Source organism: Pleurodeles waltl, chromosome 1_1 (assembly GCF_031143425.1).
Source record: "Pleurodeles waltl isolate 20211129_DDA chromosome 1_1, aPleWal1.hap1.20221129, whole genome shotgun sequence".
In the NCBI taxonomy this organism is placed as follows: Eukaryota; Metazoa; Chordata; class Amphibia; order Caudata; family Salamandridae; genus Pleurodeles; species Pleurodeles waltl.
Genome location: NC_090436.1, coordinates 566,815,291 through 566,836,780, shown reverse-complemented (window position 1 = coordinate 566,836,780; position 21,490 = coordinate 566,815,291). Strand labels below are relative to the sequence as shown.

Below are 21,490 nucleotides of genomic sequence, written 5' to 3'. Positions count from 1 at the left end.
CTGCCATTGCCTTTTCCCTGCAGCGCAAGAGTTAATTACCTGGTTTCCCAGTCTCAGTGCTACTGCTCTTACCACACGCTGGCACAATGTCGTTCTGGCTGTGAGTCCACTGCAGAGCTCTCACTTAAACCGGAGCCCCATGCAGCTTTCGTCATTGGCCTGAAGCTGTGGGTGTGTGCTTTTCAGCCTAAGCGAGCTAAAGGACATTTTCTTTGGGGCTCAAAGATGCCATGGCTTTGGTGTCCGCATTGCTACAGTGATGCCATAGCGCTACTAGGTGGCGCATGTGCAGCAAGGCCACACATCTCGCTGGTCTGCGCTTTCGCATTCCGATGCAGCGAGTGGTGGCAGCGGGAGCAGGGGCCTCTACTTACACAGCTTCTGAGGGTTTTATCCATGTAATCAGTGCTCATTAACTCCAGTTGTCCGCCCTTGAGACCGCAGAGTTCTTTGATAAATCTGGTCTTTAACGCTGCATGTTTTCCTCAAGGAAGACCTTTTTCTAACAAGACTTGACTAATCCATCATACAATATACTTGCAAGTGTACCTTGCCCTGAATATATAAGAACATGGAGCGTTCCCAGAAGCAAGTTGAGGAAGTGGGGGATGACCAGGTATTTTTACTCCTCCATGAAGGGCTGGTGGATGTCTTGTACGCCTCTTTCCAAAGGGCTATTTCATTCGCTCTACAGCCCGTTACTAAACATCTTCTGTTTCTGGTCTCCAATGCCGGTGTGAATCGTTATAGTAAAAATGAAAATGCTCCAGCCCTTGTCCAGGGGTAGACAAACAGTCCCTAAATGGCACCAGAACCTTCCACCTTCTGACACATTTGAAAGACTGTGTCAGGCGTTCTTGTAAAGATGGTTGACGACACAAGATGGTCAGGGAGCAAAGAATCTGGGAAACATCCCCGATGATGACTCTATCCTCCCTTTGATAGATGATGCCAGGGAAGTTTTGACAATGCAGATTCTGGAGATGAACCAGGTCCCAGCAGACAATGGAGGCCAGTCAGGAGTTAGCCCTAAGCTTCCCAGGTTCAACCCTCTGGGTCTCTCTGGCAAAAAAGGGTTGGTCAACATCCCTCCCCCCCAAAAAATATGTTCAACCTTGAGGATATCTTTCACCCCCATTCCTCGGACTGGCCTACAGCAGAAAAGGTTTCTCAATATGTGAGCAGCTGCATAAGGAAACCCTGGATAAAGAGGCTGGGGGAAGACTTAGGGTGAAATGTCCTAAGCCATCTCTGGTGGTAGCGCTTACCCCCATTAGATCGACCCCAAGATGGCTACCTTCATGAATAAATTCATCAAGAACCTTTTTATTAAGGGGCTCTCCAAATTCATTACTACTTTTTTCTCCCTGGACAAGGTGCAAAAATCCAAGCATAAGGTCTTTGGGCAGAAGATTTGGAGGTGCTGGAAGAGGCAGGGGAGGTTCACCTGGCCAGTCCTACAATGCAGCTCAAACTACAGACCAAGAGTACATTCAGGGGATTTCCCCCCTCCGATGATTTTGGGTGAGTTAGAGGTGGCAAGGGCCCCTTCAGAGGAACTTCCAACACTCCACAAGGAACTATTGGTAAGCGATACCCTTTCTTTCCGCGCAGTGTTGGGGGGCAAGTTAAGCTTCTTTCTCCCCAACTGGAGAGCCATAACTGGTGACGCATGGGTTCTTCAAATGGTCCAGGGTTTAAAGACAGAATATCTAGGGACCACTCAGCAGAGAATTTTTCCACTGCCTGTGACCTTTTCTTGAGGCACCGACCTTCTGATAGTTCGGGAGGTAAATACTCTACTCTAGCAGGGAACTATAACCCAAGCCTCTACACCAAAGAGGCTCTCCAAGCACCCTATTCCTGGTGGAGAAGAAAGACAAATGTTTTCACCCTGTCAAACCTGAGATACGTCAACAAATGGGTGGTGTATCAACATTTCAAAATGGAGGGAATGCATCTGCTCAGGGACATTCTTCAGCCGAATGACTGGCCAGTGAGGCTAGACCGCCAAGATGCCTATTTTACGGTTCACATTTTTCCCCCCTCATCAGCGTAAACTTAAATTTGAATGGGGAAGTCGAATCTACGAATTTATGTGCCTTCCATTCTTTCTTTCTTCCGCCCCTTGGTGCTTTACCATGCATCAAGATCCTAATCGCCTGAGAGAAAAGATTTAGATAATGATCTCCTTTCTGCAGAACCTGGGATTCATCATAAATTACGGAAAGTCAGAGACCACCCTGTCTCAATGGATGGTCTTCTTGGGGTTCGTCATCAACTCCATTCACCTTCGCTGAGACAGCCTCAGAAGAAGATTGCCTTGATATACAGGAAACTTCGGCGGAAGCTAGAGAAGGAAAAGATCTCACTCCATCACTTGGCTATGGTGGCAGGACTACTGACATCCTCCAGCCAAGCCTTTTATCCCAGACCCCTGCACTACAGGGCTCTTCAGAAACTAAAAAGGCAAGTCATCTCAGGTGTGGCAGGAGCTATGCCACAGAAATGTCCCTCAACAAGGAAGCTCAACTGGAGATCTAGTGGTGGCTGGATCACATGCAAGGCTGGAGCGGTAGGGCCATATTTAGATCCACCCTGGAAATCATAACAGAATTGGATGCAAGTCGTCTGGGTTAGTGGGGCCCAATGTGGGTATATTAACATAGGTGGTTCCTGGAACGGAGAGGAAGAAGCCCTGCATATCAAATGTCAGGAACGCTTAACAGGCTCCTTCGCAGTGCAGAGTTTGGCATCAAACAGGGAGTCCTGCTCCATCCTTTTCAAAATGAACAATGTGTCAGCAGGCAGATATATCAACAACCTGGAAGGAATTCATTCCAAGGGCCTAGCGAACCTAGCAAGGGAATTTTAGAACTTCTGTCTAATCCAGAAGCTATCAATGATGGCAGAATACCTCTGGGGAAAGCATGACCAAACAGGGGACTGGCACCGCACCTGAGAGACTCCAGTGCTTGGCGGCTAGACTCTCATCTCTTCCAAGGTCTGATGAACAGATGGGGACCATGTAAGGCTAACCTCTGCCTCACGTTTGGATCATCAACTCCCACAATTCTCCAGCTGGCACAGGGATCCTCTGGCAGAAGCTACAGATGTGTCTCTGCAGGATTAGAGTCAGGTCACGTAATATGTGTTTCCACCTTTCTCGATGATCAGACTGTGGTCAGGTGTTGGCAAGCGGAGATAGTAGTGGTGATGCCTCTTTGGAGATGCAAGTCTGGTAACCAGTTCTTCTGGAACTTTTTATGGATTCTCCAATCCTTCTTCCTCAGACTCCACACCCACTGATGGATGCTCACTGCAACTTACATAACTTGGTTCAAGCAGGGACCGACTGATGGCCTTTGAAGATTACAGGACACGTGAAGAGGTCCCAGGATTATCACAAGTAGCTGCTTATGTCATCAGCAGAACATGGGCGGATTTGACAGTTAAGCGGGACAAATTCACATGGAACAGATGGTCTCACTGGTGTGTATGAAGGAGTTTTTATTCCGTGGTGTCAGACGTAGGACAGATATTCAACTTCTTGTAAGAGCTAGGGGCAAGGGCCTGGCTTACAGGACCATTAACACTTACCGCTCTGCTGTTTCGGAAAAGCTGTTTACCTTTTCAAGATATCCCAGCTGGAGAACACTCTCTGGTGTCTAGAATGATGAGAGGGAACAGACGTTCGAGACCTCCAACCCCCAAATAGTCTTCCCTTTGGGGGGTTAATGTTGTTTGGAAACTTTTGGAATCCTGTCAGGACAATGAACTACTCTCAAGGAAGCAGCTTACAGGTAAGCTGGTGCATAAATATGTCTCATATACTGCAAATGTTTGTCAGACATTATAGTGCTAGACATGTCAGCCAGACTTTTTTTCCCCGTAAAGGATATCCCTTATTATTTTGAGGAGAACTACATTTAACACTAGAATGGTTCACTACCCAGCTTTTTCCCAACATCCAAAGTTGTGTGATGTGCTGTCTAAAAGCATATGAGACAATGACGGAGGAGTTTCGCTCGCTTAAGGCGGCCTCCTCTCCAACCACTGTCCGCTTGGTGAAGTGGGTCATGCAAGAGGCTGGTATCATCACTTTAGTTTTTGGAGCTCATTCTAACAGGGGGCCCTAGCTTCAAAGCACTAAGGTGGTCCTCTGGAGGATAGCCTGAGTGCAGCTGACTGGTCTTCGGACTCTACTTTTAACAAGTTCTATTTTGAACCTGTTGTACATGTGGCCTCGCCTGTGGTTAATCAGCTTAAAAATTGCATTATCTGGACCTCCAGCCTTGACATAGAATGTAAAATTTCCTAGCTATCATGAAGGAAAGTTTAAATTCTATTAAAGACAATTAGTGGAGGATTATCCGTCCAAGTTATACTTCTGTATGCCAAGAACCCTCCCTTCAACGATTACCGACACTTCGTAAAGTTAAGTATTTTTAGATGTTATTCTTACAGTGTGTTCCAAAAACTGTTATTCTGTTGCGTTTAAGTATTAAAATGCTCTAGTGAATTTTTATGGTATGGAAATGGTTAATTACAACACTGTTTATTTACTTTAGGAGCAGAACATAAGCAAGAGTTCTAATTTGGGTGAATGATGTTACAATTCGCAGAAAGAAAGAGGAAATGCTTTTCCTTGATGATGTCCATATAGTTTTTTGTGCATGGCCACTGGTGGATTGGACTGTGATTTCCTTCTAAAGACTCATGGCATACTTTGTCTTTTCTTGTTTATAATTGCTTAATTGCGCTGCTGAGTTAAAATAAAGACAGAAAAACACATAATCCTCACCTTTGTGTCCTTAATAGAATTGAAACTTTCACTCGGGATAGCTAAGACTTGTTTCATTGCGAATGAGATTCCGAAACGCCCTGTTGTCCTTTGTTTTGGCCCACTTACTGATGTCATGCAACCTCCTGAATTCAAATGTCGACTTCGCTTCCTAACACTTCCTTTGGTACCTTCAGTTCCACCGTGTACCAAGTTTTATCATCCGAATTATGGTTGAGGGCTTTTTGTGTCAGTAATGGTTCCTTTTTCTTGTGGTGGAAATGATTCACAAGTAACAGAGTTATTTTAGACCAATCCGTGGTAACTGCTTCCCCCCTGTCTTGTTTCTCCAGTGCCTCTAGCTAGTTAGATCTAGATAGTCATTATAGTTTATCCCCCAATTAATGTTTATGGCCAGTTGAAAGTGATTACCAGCTATTCGTTCCAGAATGCCAGGGGAGATCAGTTTATAGTCCAATGCCTTAGCTTATTTTCCAACTAAGTGAGTGAACTTTTCCCTACCACGTTTGTGATCTTGTAAAAGTTATTTAGTTGCTTAGTGTCACCTTGGGTAAATAATCCCTTGTGAGCACTTCATTAATGCCATACTACACTTAAGTCATGTTGTTCACCTTGATGATGACTGCTTGTGCCAATAGCCTTGGAAAGAACAATTGTAGGCCTAGCTGCATAGCCTGTAGCTCCATCATACTGATGCTGAGCGTCTTAACTGTGTCTAATCTGAGGCCTCTAGTTGTTAGTTTCTGCACATGGGCCCCCCAGCCCTACATTGATGTATCTGTATTTAGAACTATTCTGTCCGATGAAGGTTGAAATGAATGGTTTCTATTTAGATTTGATGGAAACCTCCACCACAATAGTACAGCTTGAGTCTTCTCAGCTGGACTGTGTCATCCCATGAGCTGTTTACTAGCTTCCATTAACAATGCAGTTCCTGTTGAGTGCACCTATTTCTGATCGTGCAAAAGTGCATTACCCTATGAAAGATTACATCAGGTCAAAAGAGATGTATACTGTCTCAATGTAACTGTTTGCTTGTCACAAAAGGGGTTGCCATGGCCAAAATGTTTAATGCTCTTTTTGATGACGGAAAGGCTTTTCCTAGTTACATGACTAGGATTTCTCCCAATAACTAGTGTCTTGTTACAGGTACCGGCACTAGGCACTTTGTAGAAATCCAAGGTGCTGACATGAGACTGAAGGAGAGCACACTCAATTGGTAACATTTCCTGCCATTTTGATGTATGTGGATGTTAAAATATGCACTCTGAAGCTCCAGGGAGGTAATGTGGTCTCCTTCCTAAAACATCATAAGGAATTACTCAAGTGTCATCATGTGACATTATTGTGTTTTCTGGAACGTGTTCAAATTTCTGAGGTCCAGAATAAGCCTCCATTGTCCTGTTTTCTTTCATATTAAAAATATTCTGGAATAGGCTTTGCTGATTCCTCTCGGATTTCGGAAAGGCCACTCTAGCTTCTTTCGGGAGGAAGAAACTAATTCAATTTATTTGCTGCCTCAAGTAAAGAGGTTGTTAATTTCAGGGTTGATGAACTGGAGGTTCCTATACACATTTGAGGGTGTGCCCTGAATGTAGAATTTACAGCACCCAGTGGTTCGAAGTTATGGACTGCCATAAATGGACAGAAAAGGAAATTTGCCAATTCCATAACCTGACGACTCAGGAATAGTAGGGGAAGCTCAGAAGAGTTCCGTTTTTTTTTTTTTTTTTTTTTTTTTTTTTAACTTCTTGGTTGTGCATTCACCCTTTACGGAGGATCTGCCATAGGTTTGTATTTGGTTTTTGCCAGATGCACTGCCATGGTCAAGGCTACCTTGTCTGGGTAATAGGATAGTCCTTGCAACCCATACTGAGTGAAACCTCCTTAGTATGCCTGTGATCTTCTGACACCAGGAAAAGTGGTTAAACCTCAGCTTCTAAAGTGCAAATTCAAATGATCAGGCAATGCCTGTGTCTATTTTTATATCCTGCAAGGCACAGTCTGTGTGTTTTCCAAACACACATCCATCAACAAGCATGTCCAAGATTCTGGCCTGAACCTCTGGCCGAAAAGGTGTGAAAAACCGCCAGCCCTGACGTCTAAGTATGGCAGTTCCTGTCAGTTAGTGGAAAACAGCACTGGAAACATCCATTGCTTCATCAATTATGCCTGCTCATGTAAAGGCCCCTGCTTTGAGTATTGCCTTAGCATTCTCTATTCTTTCCTCTGGAGTGAGTCAATAAGCAAGATGTCATGCTACATCTGATGGTTGTAGCGGCCCAGAATGGCAAACACATACGCAGCTTTGATCAAGCTCAATGACATTGAGCTAACTCTATAGCTTGCATTGTCTATTCACTGAATGACATTGTCAAAAGGCGCTTTAGCAGGTGCACAGGGTTTTTAGATCACCTTTGTGCCACTGGCACACTAACTGTATCTGGTTGTGAATTGCCTGTTAGAAGGGCTGGGTTTGAGTCACAACAGACCTCCACTGATGGGATCCTAGCTGATGTCATTAGTTTCAGGCCCATCCACTATACAAATATAAAAGATTCAAGTTTATCGTTTAGTGTGGCTGTTCAGTGAAGTCTTAGAGCAGAGGTCTTCAAACTGGGGGGCGGGCCCCCCTTGGGGGGCCTCACGTGATCCCAGGGGGGGCGCCAAACTCTGGCCAAAATAAATATTATACAGATAACATGCCTTTGTTTTAAGCAAAAGCATGTTATTGCAGTTTTAAAAAGGTAACAATGCTTAACTGCAATGTTTAAATAGTTTTAGACCTATTTAAACGTTGCCATCTTTCTAAAATAATTGTGAAAAATTCTGAGGGGGGGCCAATGATTTTTATTTTTCAATTGGGGGGGCGCGGCATTAAAAAGTTTGAAGACCACTGTCTTAGAGGAAAGATGACTGTTCCACTGACATCATAAGGAGATTCAATTTCTTAGTTACCCCTTGCAGTTTCAAAATCTTCATTTGTTCTTTCAAAAGAGATCATGAAAGTACAATACATCACCGTGGGGTTCACAATAAAAATAATGGCACAGGCAAACATATAGATAAAAACTGATAGTTAATACAGCTAGACCTGCTATAACAGAAAGCATGGCACACTTTATGTCTACCACTCTCACAATTACTCGTCGACCTGCCCATGGCCTCATAAAACTCCTTTAATTGGGCAGGGGTCGCTCCAGCTCCTGGAAATTCGGGGAAGCATGGAGAGGACCCAAAAGCAGGCTCCGAAGACAGAGGCCTCGAATGTCGACACTCCTCCCGCCTGATCAGCCAAGCAACAGGGTGAAGTCAAAGGGTGACCGGAACGCTTTGACGATGACTTCTTACCTGTGCCTGAAGACTTGGAGGAAGAAGAATGGTGGTGACTCAGTAAGCGGTCTCGAGAACTTCCCCCTCCAGCAAGACGAGGACCTACATGAAGTCGTGCGCTGGGCAACCATGAGCTTCAGGGACCGCTACCTCAAGGCCTTCGGGTACATGGCCTAGCACTCTGAGCATGACTTTGGGTCGTGGTCGCGCTCCAAGCACCATAAACAGACCCAATGCGGATCCGTCATTGACATCATGTGGTGACAGTCCTCGCACAGCTTCAAACCGTCCTTCAGGGACATCTCATCGCACCAAAAACTTGCCAAAAAACTCAACAAAACGGTCGAACTTGGTCAAAAAGAGACCTGGGTAGCGCTCTCCTGATCAGCGCGTAATGCATATAGAAAACAACTAACGTCACTGCGCTGAGGCGGTGTGTATGTACTACTCCCAATGTGATCACAGCAACTAGGATGCCAACAACGCCCCTGGAATCAACCAATGCCACCTACCGACGTGCAAGGGTATTGCTCGAAGAAAAAAATCTCTGAATCTAGTCTGACGCCTGGGTGAAAATTCTAAGGTAAGGAATCTGCAACTAGAAGTCTTTTTCAGATATAGGTGCTAAAAAGGAGGGGTGTCAAAACACACACCTGTCTCACCCCGCTGGCTAGAGGGAAGACGTCAGAAAGATCCCCTGAGCAACTATACCCAACCCTAGTCCCTAAGTTTTCATGCAGGGAATGCAGGAAGCTCACTAGAGAGGCTTCTACCCCCAAGAGTGAATAAAATCACCCACTGCCTGCTCCTGCTAACGCAACCAAATGCGGAAGAGAAGTCCATAAAAGCCAGGTACAGTGGGCAGTGCCTGGCAATGGTGTACTTATTCAAAATCAAATGCAGGTTTGGGCACTTCTCAACTGTATCTAGTGCAGGGAGGCTGCAATACTGGCAGGGGGACAGAATAATGTTATCACTGGCCAAGGTTTGCAGGGAGATTGAAAATAACCCTCCCCAAAACTTTCACTTAATTATCAATGAGGGAGATCGACCAGTAACATTTGGGGGACTCCCTGTCTCCTTTTTTTAAAGATTTGCACAATAATAGAAAGGGTCCTAGAATTTGGCACCCTATTACTCAAAGAATTATTAAATAGGTTAGTGAGCAGGGGGCCCAATAAATCTAGGTTACATTTTAGTAAATCCATGAGGATCCCATCGGGCCCTGGCGCTTTCCCACTTGAGCTAAGTGTGATTGCTTCCTCCATTTCCTAGAATTAAACCTGAAAAGGAGTGGAACAGCATAAGTGTCCAAATAAATTGTCTTTACACACCTTATATATGGGCAGTTGATAAACTGAAGTAAAATGCTTGACACACTCTTGACCCGAGATATTACAGATCAGGAGTTGGTTGGAAGGGCACCGCTGCCGAAACCTATTAACTTTGTCCCAGAATACCTTGCTACTTTTCAGGGCAGCTGCAAATTCAAGCCTTTTACTACTCCCTTATGTTACAAAAATGTTTTTCTCTCTTGAAGGGTCCACATACAGTCCAGCCTCGTCTCCTGGACTTTCCTAACATATATGGGACACCCCATCAGCGCCTTACTCAGGCAGCAATTAGCCGTTGAGCATTCAGCATCAAAACAGCATAGGTGCTCTGGGAGAGAAAGACAAGGTTTTAACAAGTACTTCTTAAAGCACAAATACAAGAGCTGATAACAGGCAGACAGAACTTCCCCCAAAGCCTTGCCTAAACACCCAAGAAACACTGACAAGAAAAAGTTACTTACCTTTGGTAACCAATTATCTGGTAGAGACTATCTAGCTGCACATTTCTTACTTTAGAATTCCCTGGCATCAGCTTTGAATCTGGAAATTTTTCTGCTGAGCAGTACCTTGCACGCGCCTTTGGGTGGCGTCGTTCGGATCCGCGTGGTGTCGTCAGCGTCGCTGGAGCCGTCTGTCATCTCACATTCTTCTGTATAGGCACCACCCCAGCGCCCGTATGTCAGTTCTTTTCCACAACTTCCCACGCCAGAAGCACAGAGTTATGGAAGGACTAACAAACATTTTAGTTTCACACTTGATTGTTTGAAGAAAGAATTGCCCTTAAGAAAGGCAAAAATACAAAAACATTGCATATATATATCACCGCTCAACCTCCACGCATGAAGCTGCAAAGTTGACAGGTTCGGGTGGAGAACCTTCCCCTGCTGCTGCGACAGACTGATTGGAGGACTGATGCTCATCTTGAGAAGCTCTGGATACCAGACTCTCCGTGCCCAATCTGGAGCCACTAGGATTACTTGGGCCCGGTCGTTCTTGATTTTCTTGAGAACTCTGGGCAGAAGTGTTATGGGTGGAAAGGCGTACATGAGGACTGAACGTCACTCGCGACAAAAAACTTCACCTAGCGATAGCCCCCTTGGAAACTCCAACAGTCAGAACTGCTGACATTGCGCATTCTCTACGGAGGAGAACAGATCTAACCAAGGCTCTCCCCACTGCTGAAAGAGTCCTTGTGCCACCTCTGGATGGAGATACCATTCATGATCCACTGAGCATCGCCGGCTGAGTTCGTCCGCCCTGGCGTTCAGAGAACCTGCCAGGTGTTAAACCACCAGGGATATGTCCAGAGATGCAGAGCCTCTTGACAAAGGGTCCACGACCCCACACCACCCTGCTTGTTGCAGTACCACATTGCAGTGATGTTGTCCGTGAACACGTACACTACCTTCCCTTTCATAACAGGAAAAAATGCTTTTAATGCTAGCCAGATCGCCCAAGCGCTCCAACAAGTTGATATGGAGCCCGGATTCCACTGAAGAACAGCGACCTCTGATATCCACCTCTCCCAGATGGCCGCCCCATCCCAGAAGTGACGCATCTGTCACTACTGTGAGACCTGGTTGGGGAAAGGAGAGGAGTCTGCCTTTGACCCAATCGCAGTTCACTAACCACCACTGTAGATCCTTTGCAGTTCCCTCCAAGATCTGACACACGTTGGTAAGATTTCCCTGATGCTGAGCCCATTGGAACTTCAGGTCCCACTGCAGAGCCCTCATGCGCCATCTGGCATGCCTGACCAAAAGGATACAGGAAGCCATGAGTCCCAACAGCCTCAGAGTATGTCTCACCGAAATCCAGGTTAGCGGCCGAAACATCGGTATCATAACCTGAATATCCTGGACTCACTACTCGGGAGGATAGGCTCGATATTGCACTGTGTCCAGAACAGCTCTGCTGAAAGTGAGCTTCTGAAAGGGAGTCAGGTGATACTTCAGCACATTTATAGTGAACCCCAGCGAATGCAGGAGGTTCGCCGTGGTCTGGAGATGGGTGACGAGAGCCTGGGGTGTCAGAGCCTTCAACAGCAATACAATTACATACGATTAGGGTTACGTTATACAGATTTGCAAAGAGCACTATCACCAAGGAGGGTAACCTTGCGCTGAGCAGATCTCAGCTTAGCTATACCTAGGGTTAGTGGGACTTCAGCTTTTTGCAGAATTCAAGAAGTGAGGAGGAGGAGGAGGAGGAGGCTCTTAAGTGTAGCAGCAGGTAGCTCCATTCTTTAGAAAACATGCAGGTGAAGGCTTGATCGCTGTATCTGGTTTTCCGTATGCGTGGGATGTGTGCAAGTAGGAGTCTGGATGAGCGCAGGCGGAGATGTCTGGAAGGTCTGTGAAAACAGATGCGGTTGCTGAGGTAAGCTTGTCCAAAATTATGTAGTGCCTTGAAAGTGTGGGCGAGTTTGAGTTATGCTGGTTTGTTTAACGGGAGCCAGTGAAGCTCCTTCAGGTGTGGTGTGATGTCAGTGAGGAGTGGGAGGAATGAGAGTAATTCTGACTGCCGAGATCTAAATAGTTTGAGCCTTCTGGTGAGTTTTGTATTGATCCTCACATAGAGGGTGTTCCCACGGTCCAGCCTGCTTGTGACAAGGGTGTGTATAATGGTTTTCTAGGTGCCGATTAGGAGACATTTGAAAACCTCTCTCAGCATCTTCAGGGTATGGAAGCATGAGGCAGTGATGGCATGAACTTGAGCGCTCATGTCGAGTATACTGCCGATAACTTTCCCGAGGTTCTTGACGTGGGTGGGGGTGTGCGTTTGTCTTATCTCTGTTGGCCACCAGGTGGAAGTGCTATTCCCAAAATCATGAATTTGGTCTTGTTGGGGTTCACCTGCAGACATCTGGTCATGATCCGGTGGCCAATTTCAGTCATTCAGGGACATAAAAGGCACCCAATCCCCTAGATACTTCCTTCCCCCAAGTCTCACCACTGCAAGCCACAAAAAGGAATACAAGAACTAGAGCCAGCTGCCCCAAAAGACAAAGCTCACAAGTTCACTCATCAAGGTCTAAAATTACAGCAACACGTATGCTATCTATTCACACATCACCAGTACTCCCTCTACAGTCTAGCTTTGCATGTATGTGCTGTGAGGGAGGAAACAAACACTCCTGCTTACATTAAATGCTAAAAGAAAAAGGAAAAATGGAAAAGGAAAAAATGTCCCTCATGTCACAAAAAGGGACAATAAGAGGCGGAAATGTGAAGGAGGTAGTAGCACATGGGATTGAGAGCAGAAAAGCACATGCAATACCAAGGAGCGCTTAAACCAAAAGGAAACAGTATGGTTGTCAGTCATGGAAGGATACAAGTCATGCCATCAAAAGGATGGTAAAAGAGTTATTTTCAAGAAGAGAGACAAACCAAAGCAGAGAAATAAAACCATCGAATAAGCAAGTGAGACTGTCAAGAAACTCAAGAAATGATGAGCAATGGGCTGACTAAAAGCCCATGCTATGTACTGATATTGAACACAATAGGTCGACCACAGACAGTTAAAAAGTTAACAAGCATAGGCAATGCCAATAGGTCTTGCTTTAAATAAATGTTGTATGGTAATGTAATGCATTACAAGTAAACAGCATGGGAATAGATATGCATTTGTGTGGGGGGCAAAGTACTGTAGAATACATTGGTGTGGGTTAAAAGGTCACGCAGACCAACAGCAGATTAATGACTGTGCTATTCTCATCTTGGTTGGTACTAGAGACCTTTTGGTCTGCGTGACCAATCTGGTACCAGAGAAGAACAACATAAATTATCTAGTTCTCTAAAACACTCTAACAGCATTCCAGTGTCAGTGTCATGTGTGGGACCCTGACAGTTCCACCTTAGGTAACTGGATACAAAAAACAAAATGATCACAGCTGCGTGGAAGGCAAGCACTTATTTTATGGAAGCACACAAATTCCTGTGTCCAATCAAAAAATGTACTCCTGGTTCCCAACATGTGGATGGAACCAAAACCCCTCTCTACTGCTGTTCACATAATTGTCTGGCGACAGCTGTGCTAAACACTGTCTTTAGGTGAGACCTAAAAGAGTATAACAGAGTGGATTGTTCAACTCTGCCACCTACAAGCAAAGTGAAAAAAAAACAAAAAAAAAATCAATAATGGATAAAACCAAACATTTTCATCTGTTATTAACGACACAAAATAATAAGAAAAGGATCCCAGATATCACTCCCAGGAATAATGTCAGAGTAATTACTGAAGCCACAATAACCACTTGGAATCCTTTCCAGAGTTAAAGGACTAATAAGTAATAACGTAGAGTGTGTGTGCCCAATATATACTGTGGTGCCAAAATGCAATTCTGTTGAAACATAGGCCACTATAAAGTAGGGCATCCAAAATTGGTGTATACTATACAATAAGAGATAGTGCAACAAAATCTGCATTTATTAAGGCTGCCCTTCGAGTACCAGGATGAAGGATATGTAATATTTCACAGCCACTCAAATGCCATTTAAAGCATGGTTGTAGCGGAGGGGTCTGTAAACTACCACTAAACATGCCCAGAGCCAAAAGACTTCTTTAACTACTGGACGATCAGTAAAGTACTTCATAAATGGATAATATGAGTCACTGTGCAAACCATATATTATTTTTGAAAGTTTCAATACATGTTTATTCCCCCTCACCTTTTCATAATCTTCAGGTGTGAAATCTCTGTCCCGCTGAAGAATTTCATGAAGACGTGCTTTCACACGATGTTGGCAGTTGCTCAGTGAGTCATTGACACTGTCAAGTAGACCATTCATATTAGCACTTTTCACCATCTGGACAAGTATGGGGGTCAATTCTCCCTCAAGAGCCAGCAGTCCCTGGAAGAAAAAGGCAAATTTTGAGCTGTGACTTAAACTAGGACTTAATTAACAATGTGGATGTAAATGGATCATATAATTGCAGAAATGATAGAACAATGGCTTGCGGAATGGGAACTGCCATCCGTTATTGTAGGAGACACAACTACTCACTGAGAAATGCTGTGTTTCTTATTGATATGGATGAGGCCAAGAAAACCTCCAACCAAAACCAGTTAATGCCCACTTGAAAGTCATTATAATGTTTTAATCTAACGTAAATGTTGGACCTGGCCCTTTTTACAGGGTAATTCCCCAAACTTTTTGACTTCCTCCTAATTTTTTTGACCGTTTTTGCTAACATTATGACTCTGGTCACTTTTTCACTACTGACCAGTGCTAAAGAGCATGTGCTCTCCCCTGTAAACTAGGTATGATTGGCTTATACCGGATTGGCACATTTAATTTACATGTAAGTCCCTTGTACAGTGGTTTCTCTATACCCATGGTCTGTTAATTAAATGCTACTAAGGGGCACGCAGCACTGCTTGCGCCACCCAGAGAAGTAGCCTTTCAAACCTGCCTCAGGCCTGCTAGCACAGGGTCTGCATGCACAGTTTACTGCCACAGGGACCTGGCATCTAAATTTACTTGCCAGGCCTGGAACTTCCCTTTTACTACGTGTAAGTCACCCCTGAGGTAGGCCCAAGCTAGCCCTATGGGCAGGGTGTTATGTATGTAAAAGGCAGGACAGGTGCCTGGTTGTGTGGTCTGTCCTGGTAGTGACAAACAGCCTATTTGGTTTCTCACTGCTATGGGTGCTGCCTTCTTATAGGATTACATTGGAAACGCTGTACCTTGTATTTGGGTGGTATTGTCTGATCTGTGAGGGGTAGCATAGGCATGTTTGGTATGGTTGTAATGGTAGTGAAAAATGCTGCTTACTGGTGTTGGTGGATTTTTTATTGTAATTATAGGAATGCCACTTCTAGAAAGTGAGCATTTCTCTGTGCTTATGATGCTGGTGTTTCGCAGCTTGACTCCAATCGATGTCTGGGGCCGAGTGACAGCTGGGCTTTGTGCATACTTCTCAGACTCCCTGTACACAGAGAGCGTGAGGTGTCACAGATGTGCATCTGCATATTGAACGGTCTTGCTGGGCTGAGAGAAGGAGAGGCGGGCCACATCTGCATTTGTAAAGGCTGAGCCCTGGCCTCACACAAAGGGCTCATTTACACCCCCCCTTCCAATGTCTGGAGAGAGAGAGAGGGACACTCCTAGAACCAGTTAGGACTGGCTGGATCCCCTTTATCCCCCTTTTGTGGAGACAGCACAAAATAAGTATAAGTACACAGGGCTTTCCCCCACATTTTAGAGCACTTTTGGGAACTGGGACTGAATCTCTCAGGGGAAACGCTGGACTGCACAAAAGGACTCATCTTGACTGCTCTTCGGTTTAATGTCCTGCTGCCTATAGTCTGCTGGGGGCCCAAATGACTCATCAGGATTGCTTTGCTGCTTGTTACCCTGCTGCCACTACTCCCTGACTTAGACTTCCCTGGTGCGGCTGGACTGCCAGGAGGAACCGCCTCTACCTGCCTTAAGGGTGCTGGCCACCCTGGCCCTGTCTGCCCCCCAAGTTTCTTCCAGGGGCCAGCATGAAACTGCTGGTGTGTGTTTTTCTGTTCTTGTCTCCTGCGACCAAGAGCGCCTTGGTAAGCCCTTCATTTAGGAATCTTGCCCTACACTGCCAGTCTGCTTCGGGCGCATGGGGAGTGTCATTTCTGAAGCAGGAAAGGTTCAGAGGAACCGCCGGCAGACTCCCAAAAACAGCGCAGACGAAGCATGTTATTTTCAAGTGCCCCTGGGGTCAGGAGTGCTTCAAGAATTACCCCTGGGGCACAAGCAGGCACCTACTGGTGCAATAACCGTCGCAGCTCCAGGCTGCACTTAGAGGAGACCCCTCACAGGAGAAAGCGAGAGAGAGCCAGAAGCTGTGGCTTCAGTGGCACCCCAGCAGGCATCCTGCTCCCTAGCGCATTGTGGTGAGTTGCCCCGGGCCTGGGAGAACCAGAGGAGCCAGAAAGTTGACAGTAGGGTTTTGAGCCAGTAGGCTCACCTCGCCAGGACCCCTTCTGCTGTGACTTGCACTCGGGAGGGAGACCTCATTGGAGGTCCCCCCCCCCCCCCCCAACGCTCCTGTTGGGCCCCCTCCCTCTTGCATTTCGTGGCATACATGCACCAGAGTTGGTGGGTTCTGCCTGGCTTAAGTGCATACCCTGGCTAACCAGAAACTCCATTTCTAACAGTGAAGATTAAGGGGAGTGAAACAGAATACAAGAAGGTGACCACAAAATATGATGTATTATGTATTATTTACTGATGACATAATCCATTTATGTTAATTCTTTAACCCATTCTGTGTACAACCTGTCAAACACCATGGGAGTTTCAATCCTGCTGCAATGGACTTCCAGAATAAAATGTCATAGAAAAAAGGAGGAGAATAGGGAATTAGACAAATTTCACAGACAATGTAAATTCCCCAACATGCAAGTTATTTACATTCAGTAACACTGTTTTTGGTGGATACTGTATTTTTCCTACAGATTCCTCATCTTTAGAATACGCCCTGAAGCCAATAATCATCCAAGTATTTTTTCAGCATAGTACCCAACATGCCAATGGGTAGCACCATATTGCTCCACTAAGACTTCTTAGAGCTCCTGAAGGGACTGAGCAGAGATGTCATGCTGACATCAGTACCTTAATCGTTCTCTTTCAGACGCAGAGCACTTCAAATAAATTGCATATGGCGTGCCAAAACCTAACTTGAAACATTATTATGATGTTCAGGAATCCACTCCAGAGAACTCGGAGGTGGGAGTGCAGTGAGTAATCTGTGGTTAGATTGAGTATCGACCAGAAAGCGCATAACCAAAGGTAGGTAACCATCCAACACCAGATTCCTCACCTTTACAACAGATACTACAGAAGTAACACCCAAAAGTGGGGGGTCAGAGGAGAGGCCCCAAAAAAAGTCTTACAGGACTCAGCAGGCAAAATTTCTCTCCCATTGAACAAAAAGTTACTTACCTTTGGTAACCAATTATATGGCAGAGACATATTCTAGTTGCAGATTCCTTACCATAGAATTTCCCCCAGGCGTCAGACGGGATCCAGAGATTTTTCTTTGAGCAGTACTGTTTCGTGTCATCAGGAGGCGTCAGCCGTCGGCATCGTGGTCACCGCGATGACTTCGCAGTCCTATATAGGCACCACCCCGGCACAATGATGGAAGTTTCTTTTCACGACTTTCCACGCCAGAAGGGCAGACCCATGAAGAACACAGACTGGTGCACCAGAACTAGGGCCCTGAAAGGGAGCCCCGTCCCTAGAAATCAATTTGCATAGCGGGTAGGATGGGTGGGTCGGTAAGGAATCTGCAACTAGAATATGTCTCTACCAGATAATTTGTTACCGAGGGCAAGTAACTTGTTCATCTTCTAGAGAATTTGAGTTGCAGATTCCTTACCATAGAATAGATACACAAGCAATACCATCCCCAGAGAAGGGTCTGTGAACCAAGATCACACTAGGAAGTCCTGCAGGACCCAAAATCCAAAACAGCCATCCCTCTGGCATTACTGTCCAGGCCGTAGTGTTTGGTGAACATGCACAGGGACGCCCATGATGCTGCCTGACAGATGTCCAGCTCTGGAACTCTGTGTGTAAACTGTGTGCTCTGGTTGAGTGAGCACACAAACCCTGAGGGGGTTGCTTTTTAGCCAAATGGTAGCACAGTTTGGTGCAGAGAACAAACCATCTAGAGAGGGTCCTCCTCCGCATCGCCCGTCCTTTCTTCGCAATCACAAAACCCACAAAGATTTGATCATCCACCTGGAAGTCTTTAGTATGACTGAGGTAGAAACCAACACTCTATTAGGATCCAGATGGTTGAGTCTCTCCTCATGAGAAGGAGGTGGGGGAAAGTAAAAAGTAGGCAAGGTGATGGATTGGCCTACATTAAAGGGAGTGACCACTTTAGGCAGGAAGGATGCCCTGGTACGAAGCACCACTTTGTCAGGATGGACAGATGAATGGGGTGATTCAAAGAAAGAGCTTGTAGCTCACTCACTGTCCGGGCAGAAGTGATGGCCACAAGGTAGCTGCTTTTAAGGTGAAGAGCCAAAGAGGACAGTTGTGAAGAGGCTCAAAAGAAGCACACAGGAGGAAAATAAGTACTAGGTTCAAATCCCATTGGGGCATTATGAATGGGGTAGGCGGAAAAATGTGGGTAAGACCTTTGAAGAAATCTCGCAACAATGAGAGAATTAAACAAGGAGGGTTAATCAGGAAGTTTAAGGGAGGCGTAGATGGCAGACAGATAACCCTTAAGGGTGCCCAAAGAAGAGCCCTGCTGGGCTAGAGAGAGAATAAACAAAAGAACCTAAGACAGAGGTGCAGAAAGGGAATCAACAGTTTTGTTAGTACACCATGCCACAAATGGAAAATGTCACTTACCCAGTGTACATCTGTTTGTGGCATGTGGTGCTGCAGTTTCACAAGCTATGCATAGCTCTTCCGACATCTAGTGTTGGGCTTGGAGTGTTACAAAGTTATTTTTCTTTGAAGTCTTTTCGGAGCCACAGGATCTAGTGACTCCTCTCGGTTACAGTGCGCATGGGTATCGACTCTATTGTTAGGTTGTTTTCCCGCAAAGGGTGAAGGAAGGAGTGACAGAGTATAAGAATACAAAGAGATGTCCATGCAAATGTAAATGTATATACATATGTACAAATGTTAAACTTAAATGACTACAGGTTTCTGGGGAGGAGGGAGGGTGCATTTGAATCTGCAGTACTACATGCCACGAACAGATGTACACTGGGCAAGTGACATTTTCCGTTCAATGGCATGTGTAGCTGCAGATACACATGCTATGCATAGAATTCAAAGCAGTTAGTCCTACCAAAACAGCAGTGGCTAGCCTGTAGGAGTTGAAGTTGTTTGAAATAGTGTTCTTAAGGCAGCTTGGCCTACAGTGGCCTGTTGCTGTGAAAAAACATTAACACAGTAGTGTTTTGTAAATGTATGAGTAGTTGACCATGTGGCTGCTTTACATATATCAACCATTGGTATGTTTCCTAAAAATGCCATTGACGCACCTTTCTTTCTTGCAGAATTTGCTCTAGGAGTGATCAAAAGTTGTCTTTTTGCTTTGATGTAGCATCTTTGCATGCATCTAACAATCCATCTTGCTAAACCTTGTTTTGACATAGGATTGCCTTTATGTGCTTGTTGAAAAGCAAGGAAAAGTTGTTTTGTTTTTCTAAAATATTTAGTTCTGTCTATATAGTACATAAGAGCTCTTTTGAGATCCAGGGTATGAACAGCTCTTTCTACCACAGAGTCTGGCTGTGGATCGAAGACTGGCAATTCCACTGTTTGGTTGATGTGAAAAGCAGATACTACTTTTGGTAGAAATTTTGGATTTGTTTTAAGTACAACTTTATGTTTGTGCACTTGGAAAAAAGGTTCTTCAAGAGTGAAGGCTTGTATTTAACTAACTCTTCTTAAAGAAGTAATAGCTACAAGGAAAGCGACCTTCCATGTTAGATACTGAATCTGGCAAGAGTGCATGGGTTCAAAAGGTGGTCCCATGAGTCTAGTAAGTACGATATTTAAATTCCACGATGGAACAGGTGGTTTTCTAGGTGGAATAATGAGTTTTAATCCTTCCATGAAGGCTTTAATAACAGGAACTCTGAATAGAGAAACATGTTGAATATTCTGTAAGTATGCAGATATTGCAGTGAGGTGTATCTTGATGGATGAGAATGCCAAATGTGACTTTTGCAAATGAAGTAAATAGCATACAATATCTTGTATAAATGCTGTAAGTGGGTCAGTGTGTTTAGATTGACAGTAGTATACAAATCATTTCCACTTGTTTGCGTAGCATTGTCTAGTAGTAGGTTTACATGCTTGTTTAATTACTTTCATACATTCTGGTGGAAGTTTTAGGTAACCAAACTCTATGACTTCAGGAGACAAATTGTTATATTGAGAGCATTGGGATTTGGATGCCTGATTTGATCTCTGTTCTATTTTAACAAATCTGGTCTGTATGGGAGTTTGGAATGGGGTACTACAGACAGATCTAGGAGTGTTGTGTACCAATGCTGGCATGCCCATGTTGTTGCTATTAGAATCATAGTGAGTGATGTTTGACATAGCTTGCTGATCAGAAAGGGAAGAAGGTGGGAGAGGGGGAAAAGGGTAAGCAAATATCCCTGACAAATCGATCCATAGAGCATTGCCCTTGGCTAGAGGATGTGGGTATCTGGATGCGAAGTTTAGGCATTTTGCGTTTTCGCTTGTTGCGAACAGATCTATCTCTGGTGTTCCCCACTTTTGAAAGTACTTCTGAAGTACTTGGGAGTGAATCTCCCATTTGCGTGGGTGATTTCTGCTTAGGAGATCTACCAGCTGAATGTTTATCCCTGGAATGTATTATGCTAATGGAGGAATGTGATTGTGAATTGCCCATTTCCATATTGTTTGGGCTAGCAGGGACAGCTGAGATGAGAGTGTCCGCCCTGTTTGTTGAGGGAATACGTTTGTCATGTTGTCTGCTTTTATGAGAACAGTCTTCTGTTTGAGAAAAGGTTGAAACGCTTTTAGAGCAAGAAATACAGCTAATATAGTTCTAGGTGGTTTATGTGAAGCTGTTTCTGTTGGGCATCCCATTGTCCTTGAATGGTCTGATTGGTGAGGTGAGCTCCCCAATCAATCACTGATGCGTCTGTTGTGATTATGGTCTGAGGTACAGGGTCTTGGAATGACCGCCCCTTCATTAGATTGCTGCGATTCCACCACTGAAGGGAAATATGTGTTTTGGCGGTCCATCAATACAAGATCTTGAAGTTGATTGTGTGCCTGAGACCATTGTTGTGAGAGCTACTGTTGTAAGGGCCTCAATTTTAGTCTTGCAGGTGGAACTATGGCTATGCAAGATGTCATCATTCATAGAATTTTCATGATAAATATTGTTGATTTGGTTGTATGTGTGGTATGAGATTTTGGAAAGCTTGTACCTTTGTGTATTTGGATAAGCTAGGGCTTTTTGAGTATTTAGGATAGCACCTAGGTAAGGTTGTACTTGTGCAGGTTGAAGATGTGAT

At 44.8% G+C, this 21,490-nt stretch overlaps 1 protein-coding gene across 1 annotated transcript in view; it reads right to left on the bottom strand.

Annotated features, from left to right (window-relative positions):
* PPIP5K2 (diphosphoinositol pentakisphosphate kinase 2) overlaps positions 1 to 21,490 on the bottom strand; it is a 1,112,711-nt gene that overhangs the window by 698,821 nt on the left and 392,400 nt on the right. Inside the window, exon 17 of the mRNA XM_069226183.1 lies at positions 14,142 to 14,324. Within this exon, the coding sequence (XP_069082284.1) occupies positions 14,142 to 14,324 (183 nt within the window). The remainder of the gene's footprint in view (positions 1 to 14,141; positions 14,325 to 21,490) is intronic.